We start from the raw sequence: 15,648 nt of genomic DNA on the forward strand, positions 1-15,648 counted from the left end.
TATGAAAGTTCTCGCTTAAAAATTGAAAACATACCTAAATGATTAAAAGCAATCTGAAGTACTTGTGTAAAGTACTTCAAAAAGATCTTGTTAGCCAAGCACAAAGTGGATTACAAATGTTTGATGATACCAAGTATATTCAATAGTTTTAGGAGTTAATGATGTAATAGATGTATAAAAAAGTATTATTTTTCAGTACAATTAATGCAAGGGTTAGTCAGAAGAGCCACTGCTGAATGTCAAATGTACATATGCAGATTAACACAGAGAATGATGCAACTAATCTACAAGCGTAAGTAAAAACTAGAAAAGAGTTGTTTGCAACTGTTCTTTACTAGTCCATTAACTATTACTGCCTCTTGATGCTGAATCAAATCGAGAGGATTTCTATTATTGGAAGATGACTGAAACAGAGGATTGCAGGATGAATATGGATGAATTTCAAATAAATAACATTTAAAAGGCTACTTTGGCAGACCCATCAAAGTGCCGGCAGAGGTTAAAGTTTTGACCGGTTTTCAGAGTTTCACTTTTTCCTAATATCGCACTTCAAGATAACTAATTAATAGGAGTAGATTCTCATGATAGCTTATCCAAAGTCATTAAGAATATATCTGAATATATTTTACATGAGCTTCTATTGCAGAACCTGTTATACGCAGATGGTTTGTAAAAAAGACTTTTCCAGGGACTAGAAAGACAGAAACAGAGGCAACGTCACATTGCACTGTAAATTATGAGAAGGGATGAGTCTCACATTCCAGCTGGACATTTCAACTGTTATAAGCAACATGGCTCACTTTCTGACTGCCTCTTGGCTCATCTCGCGCACTTTGCCAGGAGGAGACGTAAAGCCATATGGCCTCTCAGGCACTGCTCCATTGTACCTTCTGTAGAGATTCCTGAAGCTGAAAGAGATCCTTTAACTCTGCAGTTAAGTAAAAGGTAGCTAACCCGTACTGAAAAAAAGGCAAGTTTTCTCACATTTACCTCTGTTTAAAAGATCTGACAATGGATTTGTACCACAGAGTAGCACATAAGCTGTATTTTCACCTCCTGATAAACTGTTTATATTCCTATACTTGGAAAAAGTGTTTAGCTGGCTATAAAACTTTGGTAAGAAACATTATACTGTAAAACTTGTATACTCAGAATGTGTAATATTTTGTTGTGTAGGTTATCTAAATATTTTCTGAATCGACAAGTAACTGACTTAGAACAAGAGAAAACATTAGACAACTGAGTAATTTTCAACAGAAAATTCCATTTAATGTGCAAACACATCTGAAAAATTGTAAGTGATGTAAGTAATTGAGCACAGAAATTACAGATTCTGTGTTCCTTTTTTTTGGATTAGAAAAGGAAGAGGGAGTGAATTAACTATGTTAAAAACCTTTAAAAAGGTTTAACTATGTAAAAAACCTTTAAACCTTTAAAACAATAAGAAGAGCCAGATTAATGATAAAATGCTCCAAAGGAAGATTTTAAGCTACTGAATATTCATTCTGAAGGTCAATATGAAAATCTTGTTTGTACATCACTGCAAAAGTTGGACTTCTAATTCATCTAGCTATGGTAGAAGTGAATTGCCTGCATTTCTGATTTCCGTACTTTAAAGTGGTTTTAAGGACCAGAATTGGGGTTTCCTCAGTCTGTATTTCAGTCAAGGAATACAAATTCAGAGAATGCTGAGAAATGGATAACTCATTTACCTGACTGTTTTTGCAACATGTCTTCTTAGCAATATTCCTAATCCTGCTGCACCACAGTGGTTACATAAGCAATTGCTTTAATATGAAAATTCAACTAGCAAAATGTTTAATATATTTTAGATTTTTGAAATTTCACTATAGTTTGGGACTACAGTTAGGCAAACTTCCCTATAAGGGAAAGAAGAAAGGCTTTATTTTACATGTTCCTGACAATTAAGTACTGATCAATATTTGCCCAGTCGAAGGGTAGAAACAGCTAACAACAGATTGTAAAACAACATCATCCTTTCTCTCCCTAGCACCCTACTATCGACAATACAAGAATAACCATACAAATAAGAGAGGAGTTGAGCTCTTTTGTTCCTTTTTCCTAATGTGAGGAAAGGGCATATGTGTAAGACCACTCTGAAACTACCCTCTTCCTGCAACATTTAGGAGAAAAGACCTTACATTTCAGACTACTATGTATGCAAAGAAGATTAAAAAATATAGAAATATTTCTCGTCCATTGTTACTTAAGCATGTTATTATGTCCATTGTCTTAATTGATACTTATTTCCAGTTCACAATAATCTTAAATAAGTAAATGTCCAACAATAGATATCAAAGATTTAGAGCCACATGTGCACACATATTATTACAAGTTCTACCACAGTTAATTCTAAACACAAGAATGCTTGAAATGTCTCTTGCTTCAGATCTTCTTTGATGTCTAGATATTGCAAAGGGAACATCACAGGCAACATTTAGTTAATGAGTACTTTGATCACCTCCGAAATGAAGGTGTAGCAGGATGTGTTATCTGGTAAGGTATCTGTAGGTACAGGCACAGGCGATTAGCATATGTGATATAGGTAAGAATGATGAATAGGACTATTTCCACTCCCACAAGGTTATATACCTGTAGTTTCTAATGGCCAATAGTTTCTGCACTATACCCTATGTACTCTTGGTGGAATACAGCAAGTAAGCAAGCACATTTTTAAGAAAATATCTTGAATACACAAAACAAATTTTCTGGCAAATAAATGGAAAGTGTCATCAAGTTTGACAGGTTATTTCAGTAGCTATATCTTTTAGTACTCTTATCAGTCTTTACCAGTGCTATAACTGAAAATTATACATCTGCCTGCTATTTTCAAAAAGTAATTGCAAAATTGTGATATAACTTTCATTGGTATTCAAATAATTTTTCTCAATTTGCATGGCTCTAGAGATCTCAGTGAGTAGAGCTGCAAGTTCAGGAGCTCTTTAAAGGTGTGACCTGTACAGTTCCAGACCTCTGTGAGAGTTATGACACTGTCTTAAAGAGCCCAAAGCTTAGCAAAAATGAAGTACACATTGTTGCATGTTTCAGATATCCCCAAGGATCTTTATGAATGGAAAAGGTCAAGCACTAGCAGAAATACCTGTCAGAAGCAATTATTGCAGCAAGAAAAAAGGAAGGAGAAAAACCCTCATGAATAAACGAGAAAGTTGGTGAAGTAATAATCAGATCTGAAGATGAAGTTACAGTAAGTACAAACATGGGTTTCAAATGTCTCCTTTCAGCCATATTTAATTTTGATCCCTTTAGCACTTGTCAGCCTAATGTCCTCCACTCAAAACCAGGCAGATGAACATATGATCTGTGCAGACAGAATGGAGACCACAGACTTCTGACTTGAGGTGAGCAACTATTGTGCATTTCTAAGATTGGCAGAAAAGAAGTAGATCTTTCTCCATATAGTTTTAAACTATGCAAACATTGACTAAACAGAGAGAAAAGGTTGTGTCAAGGTAATTTAGTAGAATGCATAATGCAAAGGGTATTGCTAAGTAATGGTTGGGAGGGGAGAGATATGATTACTTGCCCTTATCCAGCTTAGATCTATTGATTTTTGTATGGTCATCTTTACATCTTTATTTTATAGATACACTTCATGTCTGTGCTACGTCTGCTCTGTTGGTCTTAAATGGCATGTCTAAAAACTGAAGGCTGTGGAGTGCTTTTGGAGATGCAGACACAAACTTGGCAGTTTCCCAATCATATGTCATAAGTAGACTGGAGCACGAGCATTTCTAGCTCAGTTGGTATAGATCCCAACAGGAAGCATTGCTACACTTGTGATTTTCTCTCCGTACAGTTTTCAGTGTCAGTATAAATATATTGTACTGTAATAATGGATGCACCCTTGTTATTGTAAGACCTAGAGTCATGACTTGACTTTACACCACTTAAACATGTAACCACTGAATCATCCAGTACTCTTCACTATCTTTTTTATATATATATACTTTTTCTTCACTCCTCCTAGATTAAGGTATGTTCCAAGATGTTTTAATGATGCACTTCACAGAAATATTTTGTCTTCCATAGTCACTCACAGAACTGAATACGTTATCAAGAGTTTCACTGTAGTTTTTCCATCTCCCTGGGTGATCATATAGCCTTCTTCTGGCCCCACTCCCACTTCTTTATATTAATCTATCTTCCAGTTACAGTTTTAATTAGATGCTCTTAAGGCTGTGTTGGTCTTCTGTGGCACAATTCCAAATACCACAGAAAGAATTTTCAGTTGTTCTAAAATTTGACATGACCAGCAATTTGAATGTCAAAGACAAGAGACCAGCCTATTTGTTGCCTTGTAACATTACTTATGTCCTGTGAAATACAGATAAAATGCCAATGATATCACATGTATAGGAAGTGCATTTTCATTCACCTGAATGCGTAGGCATCCTTCTTTCTTTTCAGAATGCTCCTGCCATGCATATAAATTTGTAGTGTTTAAAAAAAATTATTACTAAACTTTTTAAATAAGTTAACAGATGAGAACATTTCAAATTTGTTAACTAGATATTTTTTTCCCCAAGGCATAATAATTTACTCTATTTGTAGTTTAAAAATATTTCTCCTCACTGTTTCGTCCACCGTTTATTTTCATCCATTTCATTGGGCAACCACACACACATAGCTGCTTCAGCATGAAGCACCAGTGAAGGGACAAAGACCATTTGTGAAGGAGGCAAGGACTTTCCAGAGCATATTTACTGCTAATAGGAAGAAATATTTTCTGATGTCAACAAACCTGGTATAGAAAGTCCCCTCCCCCTCTCCCAGCAGATGTTTCCATGTTTTTACCTAGACAAAAATCACAAATTTCTCTGTTCTACCTTACACAACAAAAATTTTTAGAAGGGAGGACAGGAATAATACATTTTGAATTTTAGGTGCCTGTTCATTTCTTTGATTTCTGATAGTATAATGTTCAGGTCTTTACTGATTGTACTGGTAGCTATGAGTGCCTCTACTAAGTAAGAAATATCAAATAATAAATAAGAAAATAAGGAATATTTTAATATGCATTCAATACTGTATGAGGAATTTATAAAAAATAAAGAAGCAGATTTTCATATTAATATTAGAAAGAATAAAGACCGTGTAGACATTCTGAAAAAGAAAAGGAAGATAAAGAATACAATATTGCAATTTAGCAAGCTTCCACTCTGCACCAGCTGCACACCAAGAAGCTTACAGGTATTCACTGTAATGATGGTGACATAAGAACACATGTTTTCTTCAGGCCTTTATGTTTTTAGAATATTAACCTCTAGTGTGATGCCTTTAAATAGGTCAGTATCAATACACTCACATACATTTTCAGTGACGGATTCACTCAGCAGGAATGGTGTCAGCAATCAAAATATCATAGCTATTTCAGCCAATGTGAATGTTTGCCATGGGCAACTCACCTTTTAGCAATTACCAGCTGAAGTGGAAAGTTTTAATAATACAGGTACTAGATGAAACAGAACTGTGTTCCATAAACACACTGGGCAAGTACAATATGGCTAGAACAGGTGTTAGCTTAATTTTCCTCATCTGTATCTGCTAGCAAGTCTGGTTACCTTTGCACACTCATTTGACGTGGTCATTCAGGGAAATCAGTGCAGATGGTATGTCACTTGCCAAAGATTTTTGACAACTTGAAGCCTCTGTCTCCAGCCAGTATGAAAGCTCAGTGTCAATTACAACTAGAGTTTAACTTGAAAGTGTTTGTGAGTATATCCTCAGCACATGAGGAAAAAGAGTGGAAAAAACACAGCTTAATTCAGAAGTAAAGTGAAAAAAATGAAAAGACGTAGAGTTTAAGGGCCGTCTCTTCAGATTTATATATACATTAATATCTTATATGTTTGTGTATTTTTCATCCCATTCCCAGTCAATATATGTTGTTTTATAAGAGATCTAGAACATTACTTTGTACAGACTTTTTTGGCCAATATTCTTAAAAAGCACTGAATATCTTCACTACTATTCTAGTACTGAAAATATAGAAAAATATTACTTCATATTTACTAACACAGTAAGTATGATTTGTGTTAAAAACACAGTATAACATGGTAAACTTAATAAAAGCAGGGAAAATATATGAAAAGAGGAACAGATAAGTAAAATAATTTTATTGTCATTTCATTTAGAACTTTGATTTGCAATATTTTATACTTTGCAAAGTATCAGACACCATTTTAATGAATGACTGGCAGTATGATAACTTTCCATTTAAATTTTGGAGTGACTAGGAAAGCATTTGGATTTTTGTTTTGTTCTGTTTTTTTTACATGTTACTCCTACTGTTTTCAATATATGCTGATATAAATACATTGCAAGAGTATTGGGGACAAATCAATTCCCACTGATATAATGGAAGACTGACAGAACTTGTAAGAAAATGATGGTTATTTTCCCACTGAAATTGTTGTTGAAACATGTTTTGCTGAGTGGGGTATTTTTGGTTTGTTTTGTTATAGCTGTCTCAAAAATAATAATTTTTTATTAAGCTTTTTTAACTATTTTGAGACACTTCTACTCTCTCTACCTTTAGCTAATGCTGAATCACTTTCTTATGATCCATTGTATGCATTGTTTTTCATTTGGGTATGGTGATGAGATTTTTTTTTCCTGACTATTCAGCAGTGTTTTATCTTTAATGGTAATTAATGAAGCCTATTCATAAAGCTAAACTGATAGACATAACAGTCAATAAAGAACACTCACCTACTGTCAGTTGTCCAGTTAACTGTCCCATGTGATTTCTTGCATTCACTGTTACATTTCTGTCAGACTGTAACACCAGTGGGCTATCCTGGGAAACATGTATAAGACAATAAATGAGAGAACAAAAAACTGAGGTAGAATTAAGTTAAAACTACATATAAACATGCATGCTGAAAGGGGAGTTCTGTCAAATATAATAGCTTTTTTAATAATTTCATAAAGTATTTTACAAGTCAATTTTTTATATAAAAGAATAACAATACTATTTTAAGCTTAAAACCTTGTGCATAGAGTCCCTGCTTTAGAAATCAAAGTTGAAATTAATTTATATAAATTGGGCTTTATTTCCTGAGGATATTACAAAGTTGAAAATTCAAACAGCCTTAACGCAAACCTGTTTCATTAGCTTTTTCCATATATTGCTAACATACTTTTCTAACTACCTAACCAACACTATATTGCATTATTATTATGTATAACCTATAGTATTTGGATTGCACTTACTAAAACTTTAAAAGCACAGCTATGCATTTCTTTGAAGGTGAAAGGTATCATCATTCTCAAAAAGCAAAGAAAGAGAGCACTGAAAGGAGGTCATATAACAGACACCCCTGACCCACTACTATTAGTGATCAAGCAGATGTAACATGAAGACAAATATTGTATGATGTTAAATATGGTCTTAACATTTTTGGAGTCAGTTTGTAGCATCACTACATTGCTATCAGCATCTTACTAGGTTTAAGCTTTTGAGGAATGTTTACATATATACATGTAGGCTTATCCTGCATCCAAAGCTAGTTTAAAGAATATCAGAAATGAAGCCAGAATTGAATTTTGTTTCTTGAAGAATGAGGAGCCAGATCCACTCCTCCAGGGGAAGGAGAGATGCATGGGAAAGGGGAAGAACTTCAACAGAGAGCCATGAGAAACCCAACCTAAAAAAAAAAAAGAAAAAGAACTTACTGATCATGCTCTCATTGGAGGGGGGTGAGTGCATGAGAGAAGGGAAAATTATGCTGGTGGTTGCTGTGGCAGAGAGGAACTTTCGTCCCTGGAATCACCTGATACCACACTGTTCTTCCCCTGAAGCTTGAAGTGACACCATGGGTATATCAAAGTTTCTGGCAGTTTGCTAGCACTTACCTATGCTTAGGTAAGTTTAGCCAAAACCAGTAAGACACCTGACAGAAATAGATGGGAAGGTGCCTTAGGTAGGAATCACTAAGGGCTAGGAAAATATTTCTGAAAATTATATACTCATTTTATTCTTAGATTCTTCCCTGAACATCCACTATTGGTTATTCCTGGATCGAGCATACTAGGTTAGATAGACTTCTTGTGTGTGTGTGTGTGTATGTGTGACATATATAGGTTCTTCCTGTTCTTGAAAGTTTTTTAAGAAGAGAAGGGAAGGAGTTAAGGAGCCATATATAAAGATTTAATTTTACCTGAATCGTGCATTAGGCTTGCACTTAAATTTTCTATACCTTACAACCTTTTCCTTTGAAACCAGGGCTTTCCTCTGCAAGAAACACTCTTCCTAGTTGTTTTCACTATGATTATTAACTGTAAATGATGCTCAGTTCCCTGGGAAGTCTGAAATTATTCTGAGCTAATTTCTAAGAGTTCAGGTGTGTTTCATCTCTCACTGGACCACGCTATGACCTTTCTAACATCCTGCCAATTAGCTCTGCATCACAAATCTGGCAGATGAAAGTCACTGTTTGGCTTGTCCATCTTTCTAGATAAAAAACTATAATTATCAGTGAGACACTGTGTTCAATGTGACTGGTTTGAGCTAAACATGTGATGTAATCAAGGGAGCTTCTGGCAACAAAAGCAGCTGCTAAGGACCTTTTCCTCAACACTTGATTTGATTTCTACTTTCCTTATAGTCCTTTGAAGATCATTAGTCCAGGCAACTGCTGCTCTGGGAAAGAGAGCTGTCCTGACAGACAGCTGCATGGCCAAAGTATATTTTTAAGGAGTCCTTTTCACTTTTGCTTAGTCGGTATTTGGAGAAGAGTCTTCTCAGTAGAATAATCTCAACCTTAGCAAGGGAGGGTACTGCCATGCCTATTTTTGCCTGCTCAGCTAAGGGTTTGGTAATTTACACTTCCAAACACTGTTCATAGTTCAATCTGAAGGTTTCTTTCCTTTCACCTTAGGAAAATACTTAACAAGATCCTCAGGCTAAAATCTGTCTCTCAGGTTTCTTGTGCTGAGGTTCTAATTGTAAATGAAGACCTTGGGTATCAAATTCTCAGGTACAGGATGATGAAAGTTTAGGTACCAAGCCTTCTTTCTTCTCCTTTCCTTGTCTTATTTAAAAGATAAAAAGAGGGATGAAGAAGTTAAGAACTTAAAACTATATTCGCTTAGTTCCTGAATGTCAGATATAGAGCTGCAAGCTTAAATTCTGGACCAAAGAAAAGCCAGTGGCAAAACTACTATCAATTTAAGCACTCTGGCATTTTATCTACCCTGTTTACCTGTACTTCTGTTTTCCACAGGAAGTGCCTAAAGGCAAAGGGTTCAAGGAATTCAAAGGTAGTCTACTCAGAGGAGCTAGCAACTCAGAGAAGACTTAGCTGAAATCAGTGGAATTATAGATCTGTAAGATGACTACAAAGTGAGATGAGTGTTAGTCATCTGAATACAAGTATATCTACAACATAAAAATGTTGGATAATTTTCTCTTTGGATCAACAGATCTGCTACTCTTTTGATGGGAACATCAGCTTGCAATTTAATAGACTGATAATCCACAAAATACTTTACATTCAGATTTCAGAGGGAGATAGAAGTATGTCACCACACTGTTTTCCTGGAAATTTGAAATTAAAAAAAATGTTTTGATGAATACATAAACACAAAGAATAAATAAAAGTTGCATGATTAAGCTCTCCATATACCGTGAAAGTATTTGGAAGTACAGATCTGTTCTGAAGTCAGACAAGCCTAGGAACAAGTGTAGTTACTTTCTTGATGTAATTTTCTAGGCTGATGTCACCCAACAGCTGAAAAACTATAAAAAAAATCAGTTTGGTATATTAGTAAATAATTTTTGTATATTTACTTAATGCAGAAGGCTTTAGGTTATACCTGACAAAAAAACCACACATTAGAAAAGGGGCAAAGTTCTATTACTTTTGTTGCTGACATTATACAGCTATATATCAGATTTTCCATTTAGAGGTGAACGTAAAGAACATTTTCCCTTGCACGTAATAAAGTAACATAGTGTTATTTTTCCCTTGCATGTAATGAAGTAATGTAGTACTATAAAATGAGCTCCATGTATTTCTGTACCTCAATGTTATGAATATCAGGAGCAGACATGCTCCATATTTAGAATATAATTATATACATGCAGTGTAAAAGTTATCATGAACAACTCCAAGGAACATCCTTGAAGTTCTTCATCACCTAATATTATTTCTTGACACTGAGTTAATTTGAGTGCATGAGAAAAAGAAATAAAAAGGTAGGTCTCTCTTGTTCATCCCAAACTTTCTACCCCTGGAAAAGGCCATGTCATATTGCAACCCCTGTCCCCTGAGTTCAGAAGCTGTTCTTGCTGCCTGAACTTGCAGTACAGGACACTTGAACACAGAGTTTCCTGAGGTACGGGAAACAGATCACTTTCAGATTGCCAGTATTATTTGGTCTTGGAACACAGTAATCCCTAAAACCCAATACTACAATCTGAAATTTATATTATGAAATTATTTATATTGTGAAAAGTGCACGCAAAAAAATTGTAACTGGAAAATTTTTCCTCCCCCTTTCTTGCATGGAAATTCAGCTCTTTCTCTCCTGTTTCTTCATTTTGTATAACATACATACAACTATGGCTTCTTTCTCACTTCTTATGATTCTAACTTGAACTGCAAGAATGTGTGATGAATTAAACACAGCAGTTAGTGTGCTATATGAATTTGCTCGGAGATTACCTCTATTTGTTAAGCATTTACAAGAATAGTTTCATGGATACAGCAAAGCCAGTGAAAAATCTTTAAGTGGAATAAATCATACTGTTCATGTGATGATTTTGTAAGTATTCTTCATGCACACCAATGGCAGCCAGTTCCTTAATGGAAAGCTGCTCTCCTTCAGCTATACTGCCCATTTACAGGACAATTGAAAACATGCTTTGCAAACATGTGAAAAAACAAAAAGAACAAAGAATTTCAGATAGTGGGACTATGTCAATTTTAATGTGTCTGGAAATGATTTCTGAACTCATGTTAATAGGGAACACTTTTCAGCTGTGCAAAATAAAATAACTGAATCTCATGTCTTGAAAATGTCTATTTTCTTTTTAAGCCAAACCTTTTAAAAGAAAACATCTGAGGCGAAAGATTTTATTTGGGGAATGTAACTTTCTGTAGTTTTCCCCCATCTTTAATGAATCACATGTATCAGAGTAAGAACTTTTCACCTCAAATATAATTTCTTCTGACTTAAATTCTGTACTGACGTATAATCTTTTATATCTGATGCATGACACATTGACACAGAAATGTCTTTGATGTTACTAATTTGTTAATAATTTCTTTAAAAATGGATATAATTTTATATGAAGCGTAGTAGGCTCTATATACACTGCATTAACAAAACACTTGAACTTCTATTTCTACACTGCTATGTAAAATGTGATCTTCAAAAAAGAGGTGGTAACTTATTTGTGATGCTATTTCAGAAATTATGCTGTAGGTAACAAAAAGCAGCATAGTAAGAACATTCGTACAGTTACATAGAGGTTTTAATAATAGCAACATGCTAATAACTAAAAATACTGTAGAGGGATGCTCTCAGGGCCATGAGGACACCACTAGCCCTTACTGGCACTGCCCAATGTCCCCAGGGCCTTCCACACCCTTGGGGGTCCCATTTCAGTTCAGACCCATTTGATCCCCTCCTGGCAGGCTTGTCCTGCTTGGGTCTCCCCACTCCTTAGGGAGCAGTCAGCCCTCACTGCTCCCTGGCAAATATGAGGATCTCAGGAACTAGCTGATGCTCATGATACTCTATGAGATGACTCCTGTTGTAAGACCCAAAGTGTTACAACTTCAGAATTTTCAGTCACTTCTTATAGTCACTTTGCAACTGGGATTCATAAAGGGAAAAATACACAAATTAATTTAGGGGATATTTTCAAAAAGGTTTCTTGAATCTGAATCCAGTTATAAATAGAATGGAAATTTTTGGGGAAAAAAAGGTTGGGTTGTGGGTTTTTTTTAGAGTAAGGATCACAGTGCAGTACTAATAACTATCTTTTATTTTTAGAATTAAATGAGAAGATTACTGTAAGTATATGAAAGACCGATAGATTGCTTTATAGTCATTTTACTAAAAAACATTCTGCATGAGCAAGCATCACAAAACTCTAATTTTTACAGATAATTCAATTATTTTTAACATATTTTGGACAAATGTCATGCCTTTTGTACACCATTCAAATAAGGAATCCCAGCTAATTATCTCAGTTTTGAAGAGTATTCCAAAATGCACCCTTTAAATTAGAAACAGTTTAAATGAAGCAATTTGATTCCAGTTTAATACAACATTAATTTAGTCTAGGTAAGATGGTACACTATATAATTAAATATAATACCAGGCTTATGCTCAGAACATAGTTAATTATGATTACACCACCCACTTTGACACTCTTAGGAAGAGTAGCAATATGTATACCATAACTTATAGTGCAAGCATTAACTCTCTTATGATTTGATTCCTGTGCTTAGGCAAGCACAGCACTTCAGGTTTCTGGACCTCCCCACAGTGTCATATGGAAGTAAAAAGTAATGCAATAAGTAGGCAGGATTCTGTCTGCCACCTCTATCTGTTGACAGTTTGTGAAAGGATGTAAAGTTATATACTACGCTGTTATTTGAGCCCATCCCCAGCATGGGCAGGTAATATAGTTGCAGCAGGACTTTTACTTACAGGACTCTTCTAACAAATCTACCCTGATAAACTAGTGACTAGTGATAAACAGAATGACCATTGTATTTCCAAGGTACTTTTGCATTTAATAAAAAATTTAAAAAAAAAATCAGTATTAGACTTCGGTCTCCTGAGAAACTCACCATGACATTCCCCACATCCAAGCACACAGTGGCCATGCATCACAAGACTTTAACAAAGACAGGGAATGTGTTTCCCCACTGCTGCATAGCACCACAATCTGTCTATTGCTTTAGAGGCTCATACTGTGGGTGACAGTGATCAACTCTGGTCAATGACCCAGACAGAAGCACCAACGACGCATGAGTTATTTGACCACACCATAGCAGCAAAATGGGAACTGAAAGAAACAGAAAATACTCAGTCCTCTAGTCAGCTCAGAAGCCCAAGGGAGTCAAAGACCAACTGAGTAGTTTTGAAATAACTACATGGACAACTGCAGCACAGGCAAACGAGGGATAACAGGCGTGAAGAGTGCCTTGGAGGAATTAAGTGCAAAATATTTGGAAGGAGAATATGGAGGACACAGTGTCAGTCAAGAGGGGTAGAAAGCAGAGCAAAGAAGTTGTGAGAGGATGGAGAGAGCATTTCGTAGATGTTTATCCATTGTCCAGAACCAGAACATCAGCACGTTTCTTAGCAACCTTCCTTGCAAATGGTGAGGTAATAATGGAGGTGGAAGAAAAAGTTCCAGGGACTCAAAAAACACACATCTGTAAGGCTAGGAGTCTCAGAGCCAATCTTTCTGTCATTAACTTTATGATTAGCACTAACAAACATGAAGGAACTTGAACAAGGAAAGATTTAGAAGAAACAGACCTACAAATGCCAGCAATTGCTGAGTACTTTTGAGTACTTAAAAAGATTGAAGTCTCTGTTAAAACTGTTGGAAGCTTGTCAGAACTTGAGAGTGTCAAAATAAAGAAAAATATTCTTCATCAGAATATTCCCAAGATATTCTTTCCAAGAATATTTTCAATATTCTTATCTATCAATATTCATCAATATTCAGTATTTCCAATAATATTCTCAAGAATATTCCCAAGAATCTTCCCAAGATGTCAGAACAGTAGTGTCCCATATACAGGGGTACTTCAAATAGGGAAAAGTGAATAATTTATTGTGCAAATTATTTCTGGACAATAATGAGATGAGAAGAGATAATATACAGACTGATCCAATTAAATTAGATACTTTACATATATTTTATTTTTCTGCTTTCCCTAAATAAAGTTCCATATTAGATTTTAGTGTTCTTTGTTCTGCCCAATTGTTCTTTCTAACCTGAGAGTCACAATTTAATCCCTAATAATTACACTCAGAATCAGGAAACTGACTGCAAAATCACAATAAACATCTTTAGAATTTTGTTTTAAGGAAACATTCCACATATCTTAAAAGTTTGACCAAATGTTACTGAAAATCAGTATTTTTTTTCCCACATTTTTGCACATTAGGAGGTTTGGAAAGTATTCAAGTAAACTATTAGGTCAATGCATTTCATTCGTCCATGATAACACTGATTTACAAATAATTATCATCAAATTCAAGCAGAAGAAAAATAATTAATCAACTTCTTTATGTAACACACTGGTAAAATGAGTAGCAGATTGATTTTATGTCAAAACCGATTTGGTAAAAATACCCCAAATACTGATGTAGAGCCATATTTTCAGTCAGATACAAACTATTTTTCTGAATCAAGGAGAGAAATATACCTCACTTCATTGACTCACCAAAGAAATGAAAAGCTGTGGAAGACAGGGAAATAGTTTGAAAAAAAATATACCCTAGTTGATGCTGAAAGAAATCTCAGACTTGAGATTATTGACAAGGTTCCAAGAAACATACTTTCTAGACAACTCTTGTTCATCAAAGGATGTTATCTCAGTTCCCAACTTCTGCTCTGTTTACATGTCAGCCGCCTTATATGCTAAAGGCAATCACAGATATCATCCACCTTCATGACACAGCAAATCTGAACCCAAATGTGGTTACACCTACCGAAATAGTATAGGTGTAGCGAATGAGAATCATACACAGTACTCTGGAGAGCCACATGAACTGGTAAAGCTGCACAGTGATCATGGCTATAATCTCCAGATAGAAACAACCTCCTTGTTTTACTTCCTCGTAAAATGCACCATGAAATTTTTATTACAGCAGAATTCAGTTATGCATAGAAAAATTTACAGATAAAGCAGAAGTGGATATTTAAATAGCAGACAAAAGATGTGACTTTTCTAGAATTGATTTAAACATCAAACAACATTTCAAATGGACTTTAGATATAAACATCACAACTAAAAATAAAACAAGCCTACAAATTTACTTGGAGGAAGCTTGTTAAACACCCAAAGCTCACTCTTTAGTCATTAAGCTTGTGACACAACAAGTGAAATTGTGTATTACTGAGCTGCAAAGCCCCTGGAAAACTTTAATTAGGACAGATGTAGAAAAACGATACAAGTCTTAAAATCTGAAGCCAAAACATTAAGGGTGGAATCACTATACTTCACTCCTTTCAAACCATCATTTCTTGCGGTGTGGTATATCAGTTATTGAATGGATTTTTGCCATTAAAGTTAAGCCCAACTGTAATCTAACAGTCCATTATGCTATTTTAAATCTTGGAAAGCAGTTTTTCAGTTCCTGTTTGTGTGCAGGCTTCAACTATGATATACCATTACAGTGACGAGACTGTGTTTCTCATGCCTTTTTAACTTAAAGTGCTAAAACTTGTAATGTAGCAGCAATTAACTCCAAGAGGTTGAAGACATTACAGGAAAATTTATACAAATCAAAATATATTCATAGATTTAAAAGTAATTTCCCACCATTCCCTACTGAGGGACCATTTCTCTACAGAATTTGAATTGCATTTATTTTAGACTGACTAGCTGAGAGAAAAAAAAA

The 15,648-nt window shown here is 35.1% G+C and overlaps 1 protein-coding gene across 2 annotated transcripts in view; it reads right to left on the bottom strand.

Annotated features, from left to right (window-relative positions):
- Positions 1-15,648, bottom strand: part of SGCZ (sarcoglycan zeta) — a 227,807-nt gene that overhangs the window by 66,990 nt on the left and 145,169 nt on the right. For both annotated transcript variants that reach the window (XM_074865069.1, XM_074865068.1), the window contains exon 3: positions 6,754-6,841. In XM_074865069.1, the coding sequence (XP_074721170.1) occupies positions 6,754-6,841 (88 nt within the window). The remainder of the gene's footprint in view (positions 1-6,753; positions 6,842-15,648) is intronic.

This window comes from Strix uralensis, chromosome 4 (assembly GCF_047716275.1).
Source record: "Strix uralensis isolate ZFMK-TIS-50842 chromosome 4, bStrUra1, whole genome shotgun sequence".
NCBI lineage: Eukaryota > Metazoa > Chordata > Aves > Strigiformes > Strigidae > Strix > Strix uralensis.